Source organism: Crassostrea angulata, chromosome 3, assembly GCF_025612915.1.
Source record: "Crassostrea angulata isolate pt1a10 chromosome 3, ASM2561291v2, whole genome shotgun sequence".
In the NCBI taxonomy this organism is placed as follows: Eukaryota; Metazoa; Mollusca; class Bivalvia; order Ostreida; family Ostreidae; genus Magallana; species Magallana angulata.
The window spans coordinates 57,027,670-57,053,016 of NC_069113.1; the positions used below are offsets into that span (position 1 = coordinate 57,027,670).

At 32.4% G+C, this 25,347-nt stretch overlaps 3 protein-coding genes and 1 long non-coding RNA gene across 5 annotated transcripts; 2 read left to right on the forward strand and 2 right to left on the reverse strand.

Annotated features, from left to right (window-relative positions):
* Nucleotides 1–1,153: 1,153 nt before the first annotated feature.
* On the reverse strand, nucleotides 1,154–6,702 carry LOC128177130 (uncharacterized). 2 transcript variants are annotated; one of them, XM_052843697.1, is made up of 6 exons: nucleotides 6,622–6,702; nucleotides 6,154–6,317; nucleotides 2,810–3,005; nucleotides 2,394–2,518; nucleotides 1,662–1,851; nucleotides 1,154–1,585 (listed from the first exon to the last, which is right to left on the reverse strand). In XM_052843697.1, exons 2-5 carry the CDS (start codon nucleotides 6,194–6,196, stop codon nucleotides 1,706–1,708), a joined length of 510 nt encoding a protein of 169 aa, XP_052699657.1. In that variant the 5' UTR covers nucleotides 6,197–6,317; nucleotides 6,622–6,702; the 3' UTR covers nucleotides 1,154–1,585; nucleotides 1,662–1,705. The 2 variants fall into 2 exon arrangements, with proteins under 2 accessions (XP_052699657.1, XP_052699656.1); XM_052843696.1 differs by having other exon boundaries at nucleotides 1,157–1,851.
* Nucleotides 6,703–11,813: 5,111 nt separating this feature from the next.
* On the forward strand, nucleotides 11,814–15,146 carry LOC128177493 (uncharacterized). Its single transcript, XR_008242838.1, has 2 exons — nucleotides 11,814–13,259; nucleotides 14,850–15,146. It is a non-coding gene; the product is annotated as an uncharacterized LOC128177493 (long non-coding RNA).
* Nucleotides 15,147–16,597: 1,451 nt separating this feature from the next.
* LOC128178912 (uncharacterized) lies at nucleotides 16,598–20,097 on the forward strand. The gene is made up of 7 exons (XM_052846333.1): nucleotides 16,598–16,771; nucleotides 17,545–17,688; nucleotides 17,881–17,995; nucleotides 18,118–18,288; nucleotides 18,390–18,565; nucleotides 18,981–19,099; nucleotides 19,357–20,097. Exons 1-7 carry the CDS (start codon nucleotides 16,659–16,661, stop codon nucleotides 19,908–19,910), a joined length of 1,392 nt encoding a protein of 463 aa, XP_052702293.1. The 5' UTR covers nucleotides 16,598–16,658; the 3' UTR covers nucleotides 19,911–20,097.
* On the reverse strand, nucleotides 20,058–22,938 carry LOC128178913 (uncharacterized). The gene is made up of 7 exons (XM_052846334.1): nucleotides 22,831–22,938; nucleotides 22,502–22,599; nucleotides 22,174–22,293; nucleotides 21,343–21,607; nucleotides 21,050–21,189; nucleotides 20,569–20,766; nucleotides 20,058–20,366 (listed from the first exon to the last, which is right to left on the reverse strand). Exons 3-7 carry the CDS (start codon nucleotides 22,220–22,222, stop codon nucleotides 20,143–20,145), a joined length of 876 nt encoding a protein of 291 aa, XP_052702294.1. The 5' UTR covers nucleotides 22,223–22,293; nucleotides 22,502–22,599; nucleotides 22,831–22,938; the 3' UTR covers nucleotides 20,058–20,142.
* Nucleotides 22,939–25,347: the final 2,409 nt, after the last annotated feature.

Sequence of the window (25,347 nt, forward strand, 5' to 3'; positions counted from 1 at the left end):
AATAACAAACCGTGAAGAACCATCTCAAAAATCAAAACACGAAATTCAAATTCAAAGCAGAGCAACACAAACCTCCAAACAAATAGAGGTAGGATCATGTGCCTAGGAGGAGTAAGCATCCTCTGCTGACCTGTCACACCCGCCGTGTGCTCTTTGTCATAATCGGGAAAAAAATCGGGGGGAAAAGTCTGTAGACAATTAGGTGTTTTATTAACAATTAGTTAAAAAACGTTAGTCAGCAATCGACCCGGTGGAAGATTTTAATTGCTGAAAAGGTCGTTGTATCGACCATAGAACTTTCAAAAAGATGATTTCAAGCGAGACTGTTGATTGTTCTGTTTTATCAACTTGTTTGTCAGTAGCTTGCTTCGTCTTAGAAACTGTTCATACGAAGAGCATGCGCTTACGTATTGAATCAACAGAGACAAAAACATATCAGAAAGTTTTGTTGTTAGGTAACCATCAATGTCCATGTACAGTAAATAATCCAAACATGAAACAGATGACGCAAACTCTGTGGTATCATTTATTTCAAGCTCACCTGGATATATCGAGTCGACGTTAGTATGGAAATAACAATTGTTAATTGATAATACGTCGTCGATATACATAAATGTTGAGTTGAAGGCCAGGATTTATTTTTTTCACGTAAATGTTTTTGAATAAATTATGCTTCATAAGAATACAGATATAGATCTGCTAATAATTTAGGAATCTGCTAAAAGCAATTTTAGAAACCCATAAGGCAAGAATCGTGTCGGGTCAGTTAACAAGTTTGTGTTTTGCTTGCGAGAAAGAAATCCTCCATCCGTTATTTAAGAAGTTTCCAAGTACTATTGGGAACGAAAACTTACAATGACAAAACATGAGCAGTCTCCCTGTTAAAAAAATCACTATGATTTTTATCGTTAGTATGTTCTTACAACAACGAGTGTCTGTACTAAATCCAAGTCCTAGATTTATTGCTCAACATTGTTTAAGTGTGTGATATCATTACCTCACTATTTAGTAAAAACTATATATAAATGTATCAATTAGAACAAAAGTTTTTTTTTTAAAAGAAATGATATTTAATTGTGTCATTAGATATTAACAATACATATCACATAGTTAAAAAGGTATGGTAAAGCCTTATTCTAGTTTATACCTTGAATATCAAAATTTCTTTAACAGCTGGATTGTTGTGTTGGATTAATTTTATTTGGCTAATTATTGCGTTTGTTTAAAAAAAAATAAAGATTAATAAAATAAAAAATATTGCCGTCATACTATGGCTTTGAATGAATTGGAGTATTACATATGGGCGCTCTCTAATTCTCACTGCTCTGCATTTTAACCACACTCAATAACTATGTCCAGATTAAAAAAAATAATACTAAAAACGAAAATATTTCTCTTTAATTTAATCCTCCATTTTATTTTTTAAAAAGTATAAATTTGATAAAAAAGGTTCATTCTGAGATTTTAAAACAAAACATAAAACAACATGACATTTGATCTTTAACTGTGCATAAGTTTTTAACAGCTTCACTATCTTCTTTCTTTGTTTTTCCTGAAGCTGACAATACGAGTTAACTAGAAAAACCTAGAGGGAAATAATTATTAGTTTGATAAAAGTTTTATGAATGAATGCATTTTATACAAAGTTTGCATTGTCTAGCGTCATTCATAGTTGACTACTCTGAAACATGGTATAATGAAACAACTACTGGGCCGGATAGCTCGGAGGCTGGTGCATAGGATATCCGGGCTGTTGTTGCATAGAGTTGCTGGGATACCCTGGTTGTTGCATCATGTGGTTTGGATACCCGGGTTGTTGCATCATGTTGCTGGAATTTACTACTGCGACACCTACCAAGATTAAAAAATCCTGTGATGATCTGATATTTTTCTTTAAAAAATCAATATAAATTACTTGATGGTGAAAGAAATACAAAATAAATTTAACATGCAAGCTTACATATGTATCAATTTCATTATCGTATGGGCAATTATACATGTACCTTCTATTGTGTAACAAATGAAATGTGTGTTACATTTAAAGTAAGGCAAAAAAAACATGAAAAATGTATAGTGAGGCAAGAAAATGATTTTTTTTAACACCGAAAAGGTAAACAGATTTGTGTCTTTCCCGGCATACCTACAAAGCGTTTCTTTAATTTATTATTGCTTGTTTGACATAAATTAAAAAATACCAGGAAGGACATTTCAATATGCTTTATTTTTCATAAGAGTAATCTTTGAAGTAACCTTCTGCGGTAATTTATATCTTTTTGCTTTATACTAAATGTAAAATATTAATACATTGCGAAAAATTACACTTAGTCTACCAATGAAAATTGTCGTTTTTATATTGACACGGGCAAACGCGACCTCGTTTATGTATCGCTCACCTGGATTGGCTCCGTGCATCACAACGCCTGTTGACCGACTGCTGCCACAACAGGCCTTACAGATACAGACACACAGTCCAATGAACAGGATCAGTCCTCCTATGCTGATTAACACAGGCACCCAACTATGAAATAGCATTGAAACATGTATGAATTTTGATTTGGTATATCTTTGTTCACATCTTACAAAGTTGAAAATACTGAAATATTTAAGTTACTTACAGTAGATGTAGTAAACTTATATTACATCTTATTTTAACTTAGCAATATGTTTAATTTACTCTATTAGTTTTATTATTATATTTGTGGAGAATTGCATAGCCAAAGTTATATGCGTTTAAACATTGTGTCTCTCTATGGATCTGAATATCGGGTATAGCAGATCATCCCACCAGTTTCCTAGTTTCAAGACTTACACATTGCTAGTAAAAAAAGCTGCACAGAAGTCCTTTCTTTCAATCGATGGGGCTTGTAACAGAAAGTTATCGCAACAGTCATATTTTCCAAGCTGAAAGCAGCAATAGTTGCTACACCACTTTTCTTCGTTGTAAGAAAAGAGAATGTCATAATGGGCTCTACAACACTCTCCACAAAAAACGAATATTGGGGCACCTACAAACACATAAACAAAAGCAAATGATGAATGATTAAAAAATGCATACTATATAAAATATTAACAGATAAAGAATTCAAAATATTCCAGACACGTGTTCATGTATTATTCCATGAATTGTAAATTATACAAATAAATTTGATTTCATATACGCAGATTTCAATCAAACTAAGGAACATCGTGCCACGTCCCGTGCAAAGGGTTCTGATCCGACCCGCTTCTAGCAATGTAGGGCGTAGCGGATCAGAAACTTTTAACATGGGAAGATGACTTAATATAAAACATCTTTGATAATACTTTTTTTTCAGCAGTTAATTGAAAAAAATCATGAATGAATGTTATGATTTCAATTTAATCGGTTTCCCTTTATAAGTTAATTTAATAAGAAATCGGCAACATTGCAAAATGTAGCTTCAGGTTCCATTTCTCACGATGAAGAAATATTCAAAATAAAAATTCAAAATGAGCATAATACGACATGGCAAAAAAGTTTTCAATTCTAAAATGAACGCACCCCCCCCCCCCCCCCCACAAAAAACCAAAAAAAAAAACACCAAAAAAAACAATAAGTGGCTCAACAATAAAGAAATGCTAGATAGTTTTTACATCCAGTTGTTTGCAATTTTACAGAAACAGTTATTTTGCTTATGTGATGATAAGATACAGTCAATTCATGTATATCTTTTATGAGATTTCAATGCAGTGATGTAAGGTTTGTATGCTGTGCTATAAGAAGTAGACACGAAAGGCTAATTGATATAGTATGCTCTGCTATGCTATGACATTAAAAAAAAACGCCTCCATACACAGAAGAGTTCCACATATTTGAAAATAAAATGATAAAAAGCCACATTTAACCTCTAATCTGCAATGCGAGCATTTATTCTTCCCAATAAAAAAACATTTAAAACCGAGTTACAATTATGTTGTATGCTATGCTATGGTATGATATGACGAATGAGATTGTATGCTATGGTATGAGATTTCAGTGCTATGGTATGGTGTATGTTGTAAACGATATGCTTTAACTGAATGTATGTGGAAGCGAGATACAGCTGTATACATGTATTGCTACGTAAGTAAGGAAAGTGAACTATAGAAAAATTGGAGTCATCGCGTTTATCATAAAGTTTTGTTGTTACGTTACCATCAATGTCCATTTCCAGTAAAATATCCAAATATAAAACAGATGTCGCAGATTCTGTGGTATCTTTTATTTAAAGTTCACTTGGAAATATCAAGTCGACGGAAGTATTAATGTTACAATTGTTATTTGATAATACGTCGTCAAAAAACTTAGATGTTGAGTAAAATGCCACAGCGAGTATTTTATTTTTCTAATTTTTTTTTATAAATTCTGCTTTATTTGAACACAAAATAGGCCTGCTAACAAATGAATGAATTAAAAAACACAAAATTCTATTATAATAACTGCTTACTTACAAAAACCAAAACGTTCAACAATGAGTAAATAAATACTTGCATAGATTGCTTAATACGGTGCACTACAATGTTGAAATATTAAGTGACCTGATAAATTAAACGCACGGAAAACATTTTTTTTGGTAGATACCGAGTTTTACATGCATTAATCCCCCCCCCCCCCCCCCTTTCCATAATGCTGGATCAGCTTCTAAAATATATAACCTTTGATAATTTTTTTCATAAAAACATGGGAGATTCATTTTGTAAAATTGAAAATGAAGAACGCAGATACATGCATATAGAATACCACTTTGCTTTAACTCGATTTTTAGTCAGTCTCAACTCAAAAAGTTGCAAAAATGGGAATATGACATTCTATTTTATAATTACCTGGACATGTTTAATTCTATTAAGTTGACGTGCTATAATTTGAACCCGGCTTTTGAGAGCTGCACAGGTTAATCATTCGCAACTTCTCGAACCTTTTTGACAGAGCTTGAAAAAACACCTTGAATGTATATATACAAAATGGAGCAATGTGTACACCAGAGGAGTGTTCACCATAGAGAGAGCACTAGCGAGCACTCGCCAAAATTTGAGTAGTGGGTATAGGGGATTTTGGCGAGCGCTGACGAGCACTTTCTCTGCTGATCATGCCTCAGGTCACGTGTTCCTCACATCCTCACGTCAGTGTTGCTTGATGACGCGACCTTTACGTATAGAATTCAAAATGGGGTCCCTTTCCATCAATTTCAGCATTGGCTAGACAGTCTTATATGTCACTTATATGGTACATTTTAGAGTATATCATTGACTTTAATGAAGTCTCGCCCATAGTTCAACAGATTGTAAATGCGTCTTATTTATATATATCAACTATAATAAAAAGGGGAGGTTGTCATGGGCGCCTCTGTAATAAAATCGAGGGTTTTTTTTCCGAGCTCTACCGAAAGGGCCCTATAAGGTGCGATTGCAGGTAAATTTGCTGGGGCGAGACGTTGTGCGTTTAAATGTTTTTAATGCATTTTCTGAAATCGACGCATACATTAACGAGTTCAAACCTGTACACAAGGATTCCACGAAATCGTACTTTTACTTTCTATCTCTAAAAAAGTGTTAACTGTTGAATAAAAGCGAAAAAAAATAAGCAACCATTTATCATTTAATAAACTATGCATGTACATCTTTATCAATCAAGAAACTATAAAAAAGAAATATCTTACTACGTATTTGCATATAGTTAAGAAATTTTGACAAAATTACAAATAAGTTACAAAAAATAGTCAATAACAATACTGCAAAAAAAACCGAATTATTCTATGAAAGTGCAAAAAAATAATGCACATCTAGAGAAATTTAATCGCTAAAATTATTATTCGTCATCAGGGTAACATACTATCATAGATCAATTGGTTCAGGTATCTCTATACAAGTACAGTTTCCCTAAAAAGAAACTTTCTTGAAAAATCCCCACAAAAAATGAGAAACAAATACTATTTTCACCTTTTTGATACATACAATCTAATAAATTCTGTTGCCTATGACCAAAAATTGATTTACTAAAATGATGACTCAACACTTAGTTACCTGCAAACAATGCAACATATTACTCCAGACATAATGTATATATTATTTAATCCAAAACCTCTTGATAACACACAAGGATAACGTTTACAATAAAATATGATAATTTGATGAGAAAACAAAATTTTGATATCTTACCTAGAATCACAAGACAGCTTAGGTAGAGTTTTAGGCACGCCATACTGCATAACCGATCACATCAGATGTAAGTCAATAATGGACCGGATTTTAATGACCCGAATGGAGAGGGGGAGAAGGTCGTATTTGATTTCAATGTACCTGATGTACACCCGGCATTTTATCTATAAATATGGAATAGAAATAAAAAATAAATTGATTTCCATAAAATGATTTATACTCGCAAGACAAATAAAAATTGTCGAATCTATTTGAACACTTCCGTAATATTACCCTTGAAACGGTTACGTCGTGTTCATGCAAGCATTAAAGCAATGTGAAATGTAAAATAATTAGTTTCATCATAAACATTTGCATTGCCGACAAATAAGTTTTCTTCCGTATCATACAATACCTAATATTTATTGACTATTCATAAGATAGCAAGTTTTTGTCCCCCGAGACAACAACTATTTTCCCTGGCTTCACCTTTTAAAATAGTGCATGCATCGTCCTCGGGTGATAGCAAGAACGACTGACTTCTCTCACTAATAGCCTGTCTCTTGCCCGCTTCCATAAACACTGGCAAATGTTCTCATTCATTCTCTGGGTCGGGGTGTGGTCCAGAGATATTGTTCGGTCAACAGAAGAATAGAACACCTTCAGTGTGTTTTGCCCTAGTTTGCCTCGATTGAATATAGTGTATCCTTTACTAGATAAAAGGGATTGTGTTACGGCAAACACAGACATTTGACAGACAACTCTCAGAGCTTTTAACCTCAAATATATTACTGATTTATTTCTTTCATTTACGATAAGGATTTAATGCTTGAAATCCATATTATATTTAATTTTTGATTTGTTTTCTAAATTACACTAGAAATATGAAGCTTAAATTATCAGAATGTTCAATGATTGAATTACATGTAGATTTAAAGGTCAATGCGTGTCCTGTCTGGCAGTCTACATTCCTAGGAAACTGTTTTAACAAAAACACAAGAATAGAAAAAAAGAATTTGAAACAGTTTTGTAATTAAATAATGATTCTTGAGAGATGAAATACAAAATGTTTGATATAAGAAAACGAGTGATTCCTCTTTGAATACAATGCTACATTTATATTGAAGATCATATGTACTCAATGCACATCATTAACATTACTATTAGGAATAATCAAATTGTCTTACTTATGTGAATAAGTACAGGGCATCATATAATATATGAAGCAGTAGTTACATTAGTTCATATGAAAGTAATTAATGAAAAGCCCTTTCTCTTTCTGTATCAAAGGGGTTTCCTCATGGTCAAAATTAGACAAATTCCTTAAAGGGACATGGCCACGAGTTTGGTCAATTTTTTTCCGATTTTGATATTCACAATGGTTCAAAAAGTAATTTTTGATAGGCAACCGAAATTTGAGTATCATTTGTTGAGTTATAAACGAGTTACACAGCTTGAAATTCTTCGCTATTGAAACAAAGCGTTTGTTTACATTTAGAACGGTGAAGTAAAAATTTCAGTTTTAGACCTTCTAATTACAGAGAGATGGGACGAACTGCATTAAGACCTGATGATACAGTGCATGGACCATGTACCAGTGGAACAATTGGTACACTAGAATATGACAATGCTCCTTGCTTTGTCAGTGATTTTTGGCCTCCCTCTGTCTCTTCTTGGGTAGACAGATGTTACACATGACCCTCACCTCATGTTGTCAATGACATTGTCTGAAATGGATGTCACTTTGTAGCAATAGGACACAATTTAGGAAGCCTTGAAGACAACGAATTGAAATTTCTTTCTCTCAGGCAAATTACAAATTGTGTACTTAATGAATCACACACAATTCATAAATTAATGTTTGTTAAAATTATTCTTAAAGGAAATATTTAACAAAGGATTAAGAGATGAAGATAAACTACTGTGTTCCTACCACATGAAAACAGCTGCTTTGTGGGCCATTGAACAGAGCACACTACCCCACTGGTGTCCACAAAATCTACTGGCCGGTTTCTTGGTCTTCTTCAAGCTTCTACTTAAATAGATGTATGAGGGGATCTGTCCAATTTTTTTTATTCCAGAAAACAACATGTTTCTGAGCAAAATCCATGGCCAGGCACAAACAAGTTTATTCAGACGACTATATGAATTATATTAAAGGGTATAGCTTTGCTGCTATGCAGTCCCTCCATTAGGTCCTCTATCATTGATATCCTCTGTAATCCCAGACTCATTTTTCAGTATGATGTGTATAATTTAATGAAGAAAAACATGTTAAAATCGAACTTGAGCAAACCTGCGCTCTATACTTCCGAACGTAAATTAAAAACAAATGAAAATATTTTAATAATAGTTGTGGAATTTATGCCCATGTATGCTGACAAGACTTAATTGGGATACACCAAGTTATAATTGACCACATAAATTTGATTCTAGTCTTGAGTAATAAATGAGTTATTTCTAAAGTTGAAATGTAAGTGTATCTTGTAAGAGTGAAAAGAAACAAGACTGATAGTCAGTTTCAGAATTAATACTGAACAATGCATTTATATATTTTAGAGTTTAAAATGGTTGTTTAAAACATGTGCAGAGAACAGTGTCGTTTAACGTTTTGGGAATATTTTTTTGCTATAATATCATTCTTAGAAATATTTGTAAACATGTTAGTAAGTTTCAGGATTTGTGGAATTAAATGATATTATGATGAGGACTTTACATTGTACTTGTTTCACTTTCGAAACTAATGATTCAATTTCAGAAAACGCGTTTAAATACTGAATATTACTGATAACAAATTATCGCTATACCTTTATCACTACCTTGGAGCCAATAGTATGCACGTCAATTGAACTGATGTACCTAGGTAATACATGTGAATCAAAATCAAAATTAAGTCGGAAAAAATCTGAATGAGACTAGAAACAAAGTCAAGTCACCAACAAATTAAATTCTCAGCTGAAGACGTCTGGGGAGGATTTAAGTGTCAATCTACTGTTTAAATAGGATACTTTCCTATGCACTCTTATTTATAATAGGAGGTTATTTGTGTTTAAAATTTCAGTTAGGGTGAAAGATTAATCATCTTTTATTAATGGATCCACAAATTAAGTGTTGAAATTGTCTCACAATGTGGAAAATTCTAATTTTCTTTGGTTTTTTTAAAAGACAGACAACACATTCTTAACGTTAAGTTTAAGGTAATGTTTGCAGCTTGCATTTTTAGGAACTGTGCCAAAGTTAAATACCAAGAAAATTATATAGGTCGAGAAAAGACATAAAGTTATGTTTTCAACGATAATGTCCTACTAACAAACCTACTACAATATTGAAATGAATTTTTTTACTACTGAAGACTTTAAAAAGAGATGGTCATCATGGAGTTGTCTTTTTCCCGAATAAAGATTTAATTTTTCACTATAATAATATAGCTGATAATTAGGGTTTTCCGTTTTCAACGGAAAACCCTTCTGTTATTCTACGGTTTCTTTTTCTTTATTAGGGTCTTCCGTTTTCAACGGAAGACCCTCTTGTTATTCTATTGTTTTTTTTAGGGTCTTCCGTTTTCAACGGAAGACCCTCTTGTTATTCTTCGGTTTCTTTCTATTATTATTAGGGTCTTCCGTTTCCAACGGAAGACCCTCTTGTTATTCTATTGTTTCTTTTTATTATTATTATTATTCTTTTTCTTTTCTTCTGACTCCTTTTTTGCTTCATAACTCAAAAGGTTTTAAACCGATTTTGATGAAATTTTCAGAGATTTTTGCAAGTTGGCGTCCCTCAGAAATGTTAAAGTTTTAAAGAGAACGTCACCTCGGTTTTGACGTGATGTCATTTTTAAAAATTTCAAAAAGTCATTTTGTCCCGGACTTTTCTCAAAAACGCTTTAAGATAGAGGCTTGAAATTTTCAATGGTTATGATTTGGTCGATTTACCTCTGTAATAAGGCTCGAAATGAAAATCTTTCACTTCCGGTCGAAACCGGAAGTTAAACAAATTTTTCGAAAAAATGAATTTTCTGATCAAATCAAAAATGAATATGTGTTTTGTAGAGCTTATTAAGCTGAATCTAACACTGAAAGCCGTTTTAAAATCGGACGATGCATTACAGAGATATCGGGGTTTAAAAATTGATTTTTCCGGAAATTTTGATTCCGCGTCCTTGGTTTAAAAAATAGCATAATGTTAATCGTAAAGTTAACTCGTACCAAAAAAAATTGTTAAGTTGTACTTAATCACATTCGGATTTTTTTTGTTAAGTCGTTCTTAAAATCAAAAAGGTTTTTGTTAATTCGTACTTAAAATCATTCGGATTTTGTTAAGTCGTACCAGGAATAATTCGATTTTTTTCATGTTTTTCTTTTTATTACTCTTGTTATTGGTTTAAGAGCTCTGCTTTACAGGAACTTCCAGCTTTACTTCTGACATTAACGGAAGACCCACTCGTTGCTTTGCAACGAGCTTTGCTCTAGTTATTATTCTTTTTATTTTTTTTTCTGACTCCTTTTCGGCTTTAAACTCAAAAAGTTTACAACCGATTTTTATAAAACTTTCAGAGGTTATGTGCAATTATAATACCTCAAAGTTAATGAAGTTTTGTTGAAAACGTCACTTCCGTTTTAACGTTACGTCATTTTTAAAAATTTCAAAAAGTCATTTTGTCCGCGGCGTTTCTCAAAAACGCTTTAAGATAGAGGCTTGAAATTTTCAATGCTTATGATTTGGTCGATTTACCTCTGTAATAAAGCTCGAAATGAAAATCTGTCACTTCCGGTCAAAACCGGGAGTGAAATAAATTTTTCGAAAAAATGAATTTTCTGATCAAATCAAAAATGAATATGTGTTTTATAAAACTTATCAAGCTGAATCTAACACTGAAATCCGTTTTAAAATCGAACAATGCATTAAAGAGATATCGGGGTTTAAAAATCGATTTTTCCGGAAATTTTGTTTCCGCGTCCTTGGTTTAAAAAAAAGCGTAATGTTCAAAGTAAAGTTAACTCGTACAAAAAATAATTGTTAAGTCGTACTTGAACACATTCGGATTTTTTTTTTGTTAAGTCGTTCTTGAAATCAGGAAGGTTTTTGTTAAGTCGTACTTAAAATCATTCGTATTTTGTTAAGTCGTACCAGGAATAACTCGATTTTTTCATCTTTTTATTTTAGTTACTCTTGTTATTGGTTCAAGAGCTCTGCTTCTTACAGGAACTTCTAGCTTTACTTCCGACATTAACGGAAGACCCACTCGTTGCTTTGCAACGAGCTTTGCTCTAGTTATTATTCTTTTTATTTTTTTTTCTGACTCCTTTTCGGCTTTATAACTCAAAAAGTTTACAACCGATTTTGATGAAATTTTCAGAGGTTGTGTGCAACTATAATACCTCAAAGTTTGTGAAGTTTCTTTGAAAACATCACTTCTGTTTTTACGTTACGTCATTTTTAAAATTTTCAAAAAGTCATTTTGTCCGCGGCGTTTCTCAAAAATGCTTTAAGATAGAGGCTTGAAATTTTCAATGGTTATGATTTAATCGATTTACCTCTGTAATAAGGCTGGAAATGAAAATCTGTCACTTCCGGTCGAAACCGGAAGGGAATCAAATTTTTCGAAAAAATAAATTTTCTGATCAAATCAAAAATGAATATGTGTTTTATAGAGCTTATTAAGCTGAATCTAACACTGAAATTCGTTTTAAAATCGGACAATGCATTACAGAGATATACGAGTTCAAAAAATGATTTTTCCGGAAATTTTGATTCCGCGTTTTTGGTTAAGAAATTAGTATCAAGTTCTTGGTTAAATTAACTTGTACCTAAAAATTAATTGTTAAGTCGTACTGTAACACATTCGGATTTTTTTTTGTTAAGTCGTTCTTGAAATCGGAAAGGTTTTTGTTAAGTCGTACGTAAAATTATTCGGTTTTTGTTAAGTCGTACCAGGAATAATTCGATTTTTTCATGTTTTTATTTAAGGTACTCTTGTTATTGGTTTAAGAGCTCTGCTTCTTACAGGAACTTCCAGCTTTACTTCCGACATTAACGGAAGACCCACTCGTTGCTTTGCAACGAGCTTTGCTCTAGTTTATTATTATTATTCTTCTTGTTTTTCCTTCTGACTTCTTTTTTGCTTTATATCTCAAAAACTATTCAACCGATTTGCAAGAAATTTTCAGGGATTATGTTAAATAGTTGTCCCTTGACGACTTTAAACTTTCAGTCATTAAGTCACTTCCGTTTTCTAGTTACGTCATTTTTAAAAATTTCAAAAAGTGATTTTGTCCAGGACTTTTCTCGTAAACGGTTGTTTATAAAGAATTGAAATTCTCTGTGATTGTAAATCTGCGGATTTACTTATGGCAAATTTACAAAAAATATTATTTTGTCACTTCCGGTCGAAACCGGAAGTGATTCTAATTTTTCGGAATTTTCATTTTTTTAAGCGAATAATAAAATTATATGCATGTTGTAGAGTTTGTAAAGCTAAATGCAAAACTGAAATTCGTTTTCAAATCGGATGATGCATTTCAGAGATATCGGGGTTTAAAAATTGATCTTTCCGGAAATTTAGATTCCGTGTTGTTGGTTTTAAAAATAGTGCAAATTTCAAACTGAAAGTAATTTCTACTGAAAACAATTCGTACTTATAATTAAACTATATATAAAACACAAAATTATAGGCATTTTGTAGAGTTTGCAAAGCTTAATACAAAACTGAAATTCGTTTTCAAATTGGATGATGCATTGCAGAGATATCGGGGTTTAAATATTGATTTTTCCGGAAATTTTGATTCCGTGTTCTTGGTTTAAAAAATAGTGTAAAATTCACACTGAAAGTAACTCTTGCTGAAAACAATTCGTGCAGGTCATAAAACCGGACTCTGTTTTTTAATAGTTATTTAAAGTGTTTATCGATACAATTTCGTTATTTCGATCGATAATTACGTTGTAAGTTTTTATTAGTCTTATTAGTTTTAATCGAAATAATTATTGTACGATTCCCCATTTCAACTCGCCATGTTTTGACTGCGAACAAACAGCTGATAGCGGTGTGTCCACATTTTTAAAAGAAGCAAGGCCTGCAATACGTCGATAGTGGAAATTTCAGCTCAACTAACGTATGACATATTATAAAGGTATGTTTCAATACAGGATATGTCGTATTGACTTTTTCTTTTCAGAGTATTTGCACTTTTCAATCTAATCCAAGATTCCTCTGACTCTAACCTCCGCTTTTGAATTTATTTATTGCGCAGAAAAACGTGCGCTAGTTTTGGACTGATTTACCTTATTTATACGCAAATTCTGTGAAAACAATTAGTACCATTAAATTCTTCATGCAATTTACTACTGATATCGCCTCTTAATTTGCCTCAGACTTTCTCCGAAACACGCTACCGACTTTGGAAAATCAAGTATGTTGAATTTACATCGAGATCGAGAGTCGCCATTTTTACATGTAAACAAAGTGGACCACATGAATTTACGGGACTGGTGATGGTGTTTAAAAGACTATCCGAGGCAAGTGAAGATAGAATATCAGTAGTAAATTGCATGAAGAATTTAAAATTAAAAGCGGTGGGAGTCCTAAGGTACACAAGAATAGAATGTTGTAATTAGAGTGCATGTTTGCATGATGATAAATTTACCCTAAATATTTAAATATAGCAGATCTTTACCATATCGCCTTCACTTAATTTATAAATTAAAAAAACTCAGGCTTGTGTTTAATTAAATAAATATATTTGACAAAGTAAATATTCAATCTAATTAAAATTAGACCTTTTGTCTCGCTCTCTGTTATATATGGTTATTGCTTGTGTAACAGGCATGTAAAACAGAGTGCGAGATGAAAAGTCTCAAATTTCATATTATATCAAGCTCAGAATTTAGAACAATGTTCCATGATATCTATTAAACAGTCTTCTCAAGATATAAGTATTTCACAGAATCATTGTAATTTGAGAGATTAGATTATCTTTTATACATATTGATTCATTTTAGGTAAGCTTTACATGCATATCACATCTACATAGTATGTAAATAATTTTTACTGCATGTGCCTCAGATCTCTCTCTCTCTCTCTCTCTCTCTCTCTCTCTCTCTCTCTCTCTTTTAATCTTGGCAAAGACTCATGAAACTGTCAGAGGGCAACTTAATTTTGTGACAAAAATATCTCGATCTTGTAAAAGAAATCCAAAGTGCATTGAATTTTAAAATGAGCATGTATTATTAATCCCTCATTTTTATGCGCATTATACATAGTATTGCTTTTAAAACATGTAATTCGTAAGAAAAAAAAAACCCTCGTTAAATTTATTCGCAATAAACCCCAGTAGAATTGACAAAACATGGTATACACGTAGCAGAAGCTTATACTTTGACACTGTTTGGATTGGTAATATTCCTTTGTAGTTTATGAATTGAAATATTGCTGTCGCACTTCAAGTAAAACAAAATCTCTCGCTCACTCCTGCTCTCGCTCTCTCTCAATCTGATATGTCTATACCCAAGAAATTATTTTAATGTTATGATATTATGACTTGATATGCACATTTTTGTTTTTGTACTGGCTAAATGTTAATGTCATATATTTGGATATGTCATACTTATAACACTGCATGGTCAGTGTATTTTTTCCAAAAATATTATGTATATGTTAATGTAAACACAGCTATTACAAGTACATGTATGCTAACACAGCTAATTTATTTTTTTTATTTCAGCTTAAAGCAGACTCTTGTTACCACATGGCTTTTACCTGTTGATTCTTGTGGTTTCAGCTCTTGAGGTTAACCTGTCACCTCTACCCACATGCATATTCCTTGCGTTCCAAAGACTATCTACCGGTAATTCAAATTAAATCGGATAATGCATGAACAATAATGGAACTTTAAGAAAGCATCATGCCCTATTGTGGTTTGTTCATGTTTGATAAGAAATTATGAAAAACAAAATTAAGGCTGTTTAAAGAAATATAATTGTTGTGAAAATTTGTTTTTCAATAAAAGTATGCAATTATGTTTCCTTCATTTTTTATTTTATAAAGATATTTAGATGTGTTTACATAGTTGAAAAATCACCCAACTCTTTCCAATTTTCTCCATAAGATTACATGTAGGATATGTAAATGTACATTTGACTTTTGAATAACACCAGCAATGATAATTACTTTTTAAATGAGCAAGAAACAATCTATTTTCACCCTTTTAAGGTATATATGCATAAAAAAGTAGAAAAAAACATGTCAAATTTGAACATTTTTAATGGAATTCTCCTCCGCCTCCAGCTACCCGGGTGTGTTTGAATTTAATTTTATTTAAGGCAGATGTTGAACTTGTTGATCTTACTGTTTTATCATGGTTAAAAAGAGACAAGAAACCAGAATAGATTAGATATTTAAAAAATATGATTGTTAGCTTACTTTTTTTCATGGAAAAAAGAAATCACATGCAGGAATACTTGTCTATTTAATTATTAAAATGCTACAAATCATTCAAGAAACATAAAAAGATCAAATTTTAGTATCATTGATGATTGTTTTCAAACATGTGTGAGAAATGACTCATAGAAATTGCCACAAGTTTCAGAAAATTAGGTAAAAGATTTCAAACCATGACTTTTTATGAAAATCAAAAGATAGGGGGTGGGTATACATGTAAGGGCATTTCTAAGTTATGTGATGCTTTTATCAAGATAATATCATGTAGATGTATGTTGTATTGAATAAGGTTTCTTATTAAAGGTGGTTGAACAACAATTGACCTCTAAAAGGTCAGGTAAAGATGTTTTACTATGGAGAACCCTGTAAAACTGTGTTGAGCAAAAGAAATTGGAAATGGTGGGTTCACTTAAATGGCCATATGTTTATTAAACCTCAATGGAATTGTCAATATGTGGTATACTTTTTTCTCAGAATTGCATTAGCTTTCTTATTCTAAGACAAAGACATCTGTTCATAAAATGCACTAAGTTAGGTAGCAAGGGACGATTCGGATAAAGTACCCGTTAATATTTTTGTAAAATTAAGGTACATCACTACACCTAGACTTATACTTTTTAAGACACTACTTCACAAGATGGCGATTTAAATATTTTGTTGAACTCTTAATATCGTTCGATTGGGTTGTACATACCGTAATAGCTTAATGGTTAAAGTATTGGGTTTCCAAAGCGTTTGAGTTTTAGTCCGCCTGGAGCTTTTGTTACTGTTTATTGAATTAAATTTTTGAAAATGTAATTGTTCATCCAAATTTGCACATTGTTTGCCTATTTGACTTAAACACTTCTTATCAATTATGATATCTATCATAATCAAGTAATTTTCTGCTGATTTGAGAAAATATTTCAAGGTGTTTTGAGCCACCTTAAGAGATGCTGCACTTGAAGGCTTATGAGTGTTGCTAAGATTCATAAAATGAATTTTAATGATCATCATTAGAGGGATCTCCCTTGTTGGAATTGGTATGCAATAGGGGCTGTAAGCTCGCAAACGAGAGCGCGCGAGATTTAAATACTTCCGGTGACAAACAAACATGGTGATCTGCTTTGCGTTCGCATGCAATCATAGAAGTGGCGCAAATAGTTGCAAGTTCTATCGTTTTCCGACTGACACAAAGAAAAGGACGTTATGGGGAAAGATATGCAGGTCAGTATTAATGCATCTAAATGTATTCAGCATGTTTTGAATGAAATATATAAGCGATCTTGACCGGATTTCAGGACATGACATCTAATCATACAACTTATTTCATTGATAAGCAAGGCGATACCTGAGAACGAATAGTGAGACTTTATTTTTAATGCGTTATACATCAATCTATAGATTTGCGTTAGTCTGTTGATATATTCACGAACCACATGTACATCTTATGTGGACCATTACGTACCAATCTGATTAAAATCAAACCTTCCAATACGACCATCAAAATAAAGGAGCTAGTAGGTTTGATTTTAAACAGACTGGACCATTACAAGTGCATGTGTCATCACCTGCGAAGTTCAATAAGCATAGTGATACTGTCGATGAAAAATTAAAATTAATTTAGTAAATTATAATACTGCTATATTTTTATGCCTAATATAGTACCAATAGTACAAGTAGAATTGTTAATACATGTACTCGTAACAGTCTAAGTAGTCATTATTCAGCTGTTATAAAGAGAATTCATGTTGTAAATTGCGGAGCCCATAGTCTATTATCATGATTAAAATCAATTAAACACTTGTTGAAATATACTGATACACATCATGATGTACATAGTCTACTAGTAATACTGATGTACATATAAATTTTGTCCGTCAAATTCAATACATGTATATTGAATTGCACCTCTATTTCGTGTATACAATGAGAGATAACAGTTGCGGTATATGCTGTTGCTTTGAAACTATACAGACAACTGACTTTTCTTTATTTAGAAGAGCTGATCGACAACCAGAAAATCAAAATGACAGGATTTGTTCCTGCCATTTCAAAGAGGGGAAAAAGGAAGGAGATCCTGTCTACTTTGCATGGAACGACAAAAAGTACATGGATTTTCCTGATCCAGAAAAATCAGATAGGTGAGAGAAATTTTTTCATGGAAGTATTTACTAAATTTGGCTAATTCTAATATTTCCTATAATTAATTTGTCAAATATTGAATGCTAGATGTGGTTGATATTACAAAATAAACATTATGTACAAAGTTTATGCTATTTAGATACAATTGATTAATATTTATATATTAATATATTAATTAAAAATGCTTCCAGGAAAAGGAGGAAGACGTGCCAGTCCCAGTCCTGTGAAGCTAAAACAATAACCCAGCGTCCATCCTGTGAGAAAGAGCAGATACAAGATGCTGTTGATTGTGAAGATGTAGAACATGTAACTTCCTCAATCATTTTGCAAATATTTTTAATCATCTTTTTTAAAATGGTGTTTTATATAAAAAATAAGTAGATACAATATCCATACATATAGTGAAATGAAAATATATTTATCTTAAGGTTGATGTAGATCACAGCTACCCAATATCTTGCTCAAGAAACTGTTCAATAGAAATGCAACAACTCTCTTCAGAGATTAAAAAGTTGGAAGAAGAGTTAGTTGCTCTAAAGATCAACAGCAATAAAAGAAAACCCATGACTGTAGCAGAAATTAGGGACAGCGAAGAAAAGGTTAATATATATTATTGTTGATGAGGTAAAATGAAATTTACATACTAGAAAAAAAAATTATCAAAGGTTCTTTCTTGTGAAATTTATGACTTATTTTGCAGATGCTGCTTTACACATCAATACAATATGATGTCTTTGAAGTGCTTGTGGGACTGCTTGGTCGCTTTGAATTAAATTACTTTAATGGTTGGTCACCATCACTAAATATTGAAAATCAGCTTCTGATTGTTTTAATGAAGCTGAAGCTCAACCTAAGAGACATAGACTTGGCTCACAGGTATAATAACTTACATTAATTTAATGAATATTTGAATGTGAAATAAATAATAAATTATATTCAGTATATATTAGTTCACCTGAGCCAAATGCTCAAGTGAGCTTTTCTGATCAAAATTTGTCTGTTGTCTGTCATTGGCTATTGAGATCCCCGCCCTCAAACCATATATTTTTTTGTATCAAGATCTAAATCTTATTTTCCTATTGATGAATGTTCATTCATGGATATTGGAAGATGACAAAGGTTTACTTTTGTCCATACCCTTCAATATATACACATTGTTAATCCCAAACCTCTGATCATCTCTATGAAGCAGAGTGCTAAGGTGAGCAATGTGACCCTTGGACCTTTTGTACTTATTTTCTTGGATGGTAATATTTTGGTAACAATATACATTTTATCTCTCATTTCGCAGGTTTTGTGTAAGCAGATCTACAATTTCCAACATTTTTAACACATTGGTTCATGCCCTCCATGAAATGTTGTATGTGGGTGTTGTTGACACATGTTTCCCCAGTCAGCTTAAATGCAAAGGTTTGTATGATGATTTACATTCACATGAATAGAAAATCCTATTATGAAGCAAATATTGATGCATTATACTCTTTATCTATATTGCAAACATTGATTTTCTATCTAATCATGCAGACTGCTTTAACATGTAATAATTATAGAATGTTGCTATATTGTAGACTTAAATTATTTCCCTATAATTAAGAAAATATTAAGCCAACTTTACATCTTACTTAAAGTACTGTTGAATTAATTGATTTTCCCCCATTTTCATTTAGGCTCTATGCCAAAGTCATTTGCAGAGTTTTCCTCTGCAAGGGCTTCCATGGATGCCATTGAGACAACCCAGGATATTCCTGGACACCTGGATACACAGGCCATGGCATACAGTTCATATAAGAGCCGTCACACTGTTAAAGCAGTGACTTGTGTTGCCCCAAATGGTGCCGTCACTTACTGTTCTCCTTTATATCCAGGATCAACATCAGATGTTGCGATTGTGCGTCACAGCAAAGTTCTTGAGAAATTCAAACCTGGAGACCTAATTTTAGCCGACAAGGGATTCACAATCCATGATCAATTACCCCAAGGTGTGTGCTTGAACATTCCAGCATTTTTATCCTCAAGAGGGCAGTTTACCAAGAAAGAAGCAGAACTGTGTTACAAAATAGCCAGAGCAAGAATTCACGTGGAACGGGCTAATGAGAGGATAAAGAACTTTGAAATACTTCGCCACATACCAGCAACCTACAGGCCATTATCAACCAAGATATTTCAACTTTGTTCCTCCTTGGTCAACTTGCAAGCACCTCTTTTGAAAGAAATTTCATAGAGCACTTACAATTATGAATCCATCTGATTTTTTATTTTTTCTGAAACAAATTATTCATGCAACATTGTTCACTTGTAAAGTAGAATGGGATGCATGTTAACATTTTTATGCTATTATGAGACTTTATTAGCATTGCTGTTGATCTATGTTTTGTATATGAAATCAAATGATAAATAAGTGGACTGCACTGATTTCTTTTGTTTTATTAGATGTGTTACTTCAATACATCTTGTTAATTTTTAATTAGTTCTGGAATGAAAGTGTTAAAATAAAATTCTATTAATTGTGCAATGTTCTTTGTCCACTCAGAGTCCTTGGTGATCCGGATAATTTTGCAGTCTTTAGTAGTCCAAACAATCAAATCACAGCAGTTCTTATTGCACAAATGGAGCTGGCCTTGTATCTGGTGAAAGTAAGGATGGTTGGACTTGAGGTAGAAAAAGCCTTCTCTGTATTCTAAATACAACAAAGAGTTTGCATAAAACATATATTCAAATACGGTTTACAACTTTATATCAATAACTGGAACAGCAGGGGAAATGTAGTTAATAGAGGTTCATATACAAATATTTTGAAAGAGTAATAGAACACAGAACTCTATAGTTTGAGTGCTTTCATGAATTTAGATTGATATACATCAGTATATACATGTACTTACCAAGGTAAAAATCCTTTAGACTGTGCACTGCCTCATATATTGTTAAATGTGCTGCAGAGTAAGGACATTTCACTTCAACTATATCAGGAACAGCATCTCGAGCCTCTGGTGTCTGGAAATTCACATCACATGTTGGTGGGTGCAGGACTAAACCATCTGGAGATGCACCTAAAACGCCAGACTCGTGCAGCCAAATCCCTGAATCAAAATAAATTTTAAATTTGCAATTTTATTGAAACGGGTATATTAAAGAAAATGTTGTTATATTTCATATTCATTTAATATTTATAAAATCGATATAAAGTAAATGAGGTTTTTACCTCAAACAAAAAAAATATATATTCATTTCTTGAAAATTAAATGAGAATGGACAATTCTCATGAGAAATTTGGGTAAAAGTTCCTTTCAAAATGGAGTCATGGTCAATTTAAGAACAATGCCGTCTGTTCGGAAATGATCAAGATTAAAGAACAAAAATTACCAGTTTGTTGCACTGAAGCATTAAATTCATGTTCATATTTCTTCAGTGCATGTTCCTCATGTGTAATTCCCCAAGCAACTGCTTTGATGGATTCTAAGTTGTATGAGGACATGAGACGTTTCTTGAGAGAAATGGTAATTCTGCAATTAAAAACATCCATTACTAGCCATTTATAAGCAGTACACAGTTATTATTGAAACCTGTACATAATTAGTTTTAGAATTATCAAATGCTATTCATGATGCATAAATTCATGAATCATGCTGGATAAGTATATAATAATAATAGTTTACTGTCTTCTCTTTGTACTGAGCACTGCTCCAAAATTGGATGCTGTTATCCTGTTTTTTCTGATGATTGACCACATTGGATTGTTTCTTTGACCCTTGGTTGCCAGTGCAGTATTTGTTATGACTTCTTCAGACAAAATCAGAGCTCGTCTTAACCATACCATGGGCATATCAGAATTAACAAATTCTGCACTGGTCAAGAGATCTTCTATGATGGGAGCAGGGGGGCCTGGCTCACATGGTTCTGGCTGAAGAATCCATTCCATAGCTGTATATATACAAACATGTTATTGTTTTTCTAGTACATATATGAATATGTATCTAAACATTTATGAAAGTTTTGTAATTGTAAAACATTTAGAAGTTTCTACAATAAGTCTACACCTATCTACAGGTAGTAAGCATCACAGAATTTTTTATATATTTCAAAATTTCAGTGATCACATACACTAATTCTGTAATATTCTATCAAATATTACAAATTATTCTCTCATTTTACATGCATAACAATCAAACAACATAAAAACTTAATACTGAAATTTAAAAAAAGTATATTCAAATGAAAGCAACTCTGTCAGAAAATGAAATGATCATAACTAAGATATAACAAAATATAGATCAGAATACAGATTAGTAAAACATTTTTTGCAAATTGGCAACAACCAATTATACCAATAAATCTGCCTAGTTTTGCTAACTCTTGTTGAAAAAAACTTCTGTCATTATCATCGAATGGCCTGCGCAGAGCACTTAAAATTCAAGAAAATTACTTCTTAAAGCATGAACAATTAATCCATTTTTTTTTTACTTGTTAATCCAATATTTCACACTTACTGATAATCAGGTTGAGATGGTGGAAATAATTCTTCCATTGTCTTAACATCTGTTTTAATGGCTGTCTTTGGATTCTTTAGCCATCCACATTTCACATCAGTCTTACTAACACATTTGTACCTGTATAATTATGTATTCGAATTAATATTTCACAATTAATAGTAAATCAGGCACGTTATTAAACAATTTCATTAAATTCAATGAACATCAGTATGTAGTACTACTAAATCAAGCAACATATTTACATCGCCTCCTATTTTCACATCATATTTTACCTGCATGAACTAGTCACAGTAGTACATTTCAATTGACAACTGATTGAACTTACCCATACAACAGTGCTGCTGCAACGTGATGACAGACAAACTTCCCTAAAGGACACTCACAATTTGTCGAAGATACGGCATAGCCATCGTCTAGAGCTGCCTACAAATATGTCCAAAACGGGTTGTAATATAAAATTTGCAATTGTAATATCCCCATAAAACCCGAATATCCTCCAGTGTGACAAAATGTATTGGAAATAAAATTGAACTTTTAAGTTTGGAACGTTTTAGGAAGCAATACACAAATTACACTACGTACGTTACATTAATAATTACGCACATTATCATACATTAAAATCACGAAATTAGAGGTAGACATGTATTTCCTTACTTACTGTTACTTTGTATGACTTGTTCTTCATCGACGCCTGAACCACTGCATTAACTATATTCGTCTCGTTGTCGAAGAGAAACTTCAAAACATGATTGCTATATACAGCATTCTGATTTTCGCATAAGCTTCGGTTTGTCTGTAGTATAATTAGCCCAGTACTGTATCGATATCGCCATTTCTGCATTTGTTCGTTACATAGAATTACCGAAATACCCGCGATTTACCGAAATACCCGGTGAAAACACCGAAATACCCTTCAAAAACACCAAAATGCCCATTATTACGCCATAAAGAGTGTATGTCTAGTATTTTATATAGATAGTTATTGTATATAAAGTTAATTTTTTGAATAAATGTATATTTATTATAATACTTGAACTTGTGTTATATACATGTGCAAGAGAAAGGAGCAATTCTGATAGGAATTACGTCTTTAAAATAGTTGCTTCCACTCTATATGGAATTTTGATGATTATTATATGATATTAAAAAATAAAAGCTGATAAACTGTTATTTTTAATTCTTAGTTATTTCATTCTGGGAATAAAATTTCACACCTCTATTCGAGTGAAAAGCAATTCATGCAAGAGTTATCGTTCTCAACCCAATGTCTACACATGTTAAAAATCGCTATTTATATCAAAGTACTTACATTATCAAACTGAAAATTGGGGAAATACTTTAAAACACTTAGATTTAAACTATGATGTTAAATATTTGTGCTCAAATGAGGCATTTCGGTGTATTTGAAGGGCATTTCGGTAAATCACAGGTATTTCGGTAGTTCTAGTTACCCGCATTTGTTTGTCACCGGAAGCGCTTCACCGGAAATTACTTAAAACGAGACTTACAGCCCCTATATGAAAACCCCTAATGTTTAATACGTACATGAGAATTGAATGGTGAAACTTGCGGCTAAGACTGTTGTGTTGACTTTACACTGTGAAATTGCAGGTTACAAATGGGAGGTTATATAACTCGAAATTTATGTGGATGGGACATTATATACCTATTCACTGGGTATGAGGATAATAGCAAGTTTATTGTCCTCCAAGACAGCCACTATTTCATGGGCGAAGCCAAGTGAAATAGTTGCTGTTGAGGGGGACAATAAACTGTCTGTCATCCTCACACAACACAACAGTCTTAGTCTGTCTTTCTGTCAGTAAATAGCTATAGATATCTTAATTATTATCCTGAAGAAAACTTTATTTGTTGGCGATGCAGAATTTCTTGATGATAAACAAATTAGAATTATCGGACTTTGAATTTAATGCTGTGATCGGATTATACCAGAGGTGTTCCGAGTTTAAAAATGGGAAATTGTATGCTGCTGGTGAAGACTTTCGTTGACTATTCATTATGGACAGATAGCATAGAAACTATTTCACAGTTAGATGGAATAGCATGTTTATTAATTGTAATTTTACATAGGAAATATTCACAGAAATATAATAAACTTTACATTGCTAAGTTTCTGACATTTGGTGGTGCAACAAGCACAGTTCGGAAGGTCAAAGGTGACATCTTTTGTATCTGACTCATTTTCAGCTTTATAACTCAAAAAGTTTATAACCGAATGAGATGAAACTTTGAGAGATTATTTGCAACTATTATGCCTCTAAGATCCCAAAGTTTCTTTGAAAACGACCTTTCCGTTTTTACGTTACGTCATTTAAACAAAAAATTTTAAAAAGTCAATTTGTCCGCAGCGTTTCAAAAAACGCTTTAAGATAGAGGCTTGAAATTTTCAATGGTTATGATTTTGTCGTTTTACCTCTGTAATAAGCCTCGAAATGAAAATCTGTCACTTCCGGTCAAAACCGGAAGTGAATGAAATTTTTCGAAAAATTTAATTTTTTGATCAAGTCAAAAATGAATATCTGTTTTGTAGAGCTTATTCAGCTTAATCTAACACTGAAAGCCGTTTTTAAATCGGACGATGCATTAGAGATATCGGGGTTTAAAAATTGATATTTCCAGAAATTTTGATTCCGCGTATAGCATAATGTTCAAAGTAAAATTAACTTGTACCAAAAATAATTGTTAAGTCGTACTTGAAATTAGTAAGGTTTTTGTTAAGTCGTACTTAAAATCATTCGGATTTTGTTAAGTCGTACCAGGAATAATTCGATTTTTTTCATCTTTTTATTTTAGTTACTCTTGTTATTGGTTTAAGAGCTATGCTTCTTACATGAACTTCCAGCTTTACTTCCGACATTAACGGAAGACCCACTCGTTGCTTTGCAACGAGCTTTGCTCTAGTTATTATACTTTTTTTTCTTTTTCTGACTTTTTTGGAGCGTTATTTCTCAGAAACTATTCAACCGATTTACACCAAATTTTTAGGAGTTATAAAGCTTCAATGTCGCTACTGATTATTAAAATTTCAAATGATTACGTCACTTCCGGTTTCAGATATGGTCGATTTTGTAAATTTTTAAGGACAAAAATGTCCACGCATCTCCTCTGAAACTAATCATGATAGAAGCTTGAAATTTGCAGGGATTGTAG

Bases quoted from the DNA above. Each gene is read 5' to 3' on its own strand.
- LOC128177130 (XM_052843697.1), bottom strand. From the start codon at position 6,196: ATGGCGTGCCTAAAACTCTACCTAAGCTGTCTTGTGATTCTAG. The intron at 3,006-6,153 runs GTAAGATATCAA...ATGTGTTTGTAG, and splicing joins AAGCTGTCTTGTGATTCTAG to GTGCCCCAATATTCGTTTTT. The intron at 1,852-2,393 runs GTGAGCGATACA...TAATCTTGGTAG, and splicing joins GATGCACGGAGCCAATCCAG to GTGTCGCAGTAGTAAATTCC.
- LOC128178913 (XM_052846334.1), bottom strand. From the start codon at position 22,222: ATGTTAAGACAATGGAAGAATTATTTCCACCATCTCAACCTGATTATC. The intron at 21,190-21,342 runs GTAAACTATTAT...TTTTAATTGCAG, and splicing joins CTCAGTACAAAGAGAAGACA to AATTACCATTTCTCTCAAGA. The intron at 20,367-20,568 runs GTAAGTACATGT...TGTTGTATTTAG, and splicing joins TCTAAAGGATTTTTACCTTG to AATACAGAGAAGGCTTTTTC.
- LOC128178912 (XM_052846333.1), top strand. From the start codon at position 16,659: ATGGTGATCTGCTTTGCGTTCGCATGCAATCATAGAAGTGGCGCAAAT. The intron at 16,772-17,544 runs GTCAGTATTAAT...TTCTTTATTTAG, and splicing joins TTATGGGGAAAGATATGCAG to AAGAGCTGATCGACAACCAG. The intron at 18,566-18,980 runs GTATAATAACTT...CTCATTTCGCAG, and splicing joins GACATAGACTTGGCTCACAG to GTTTTGTGTAAGCAGATCTA.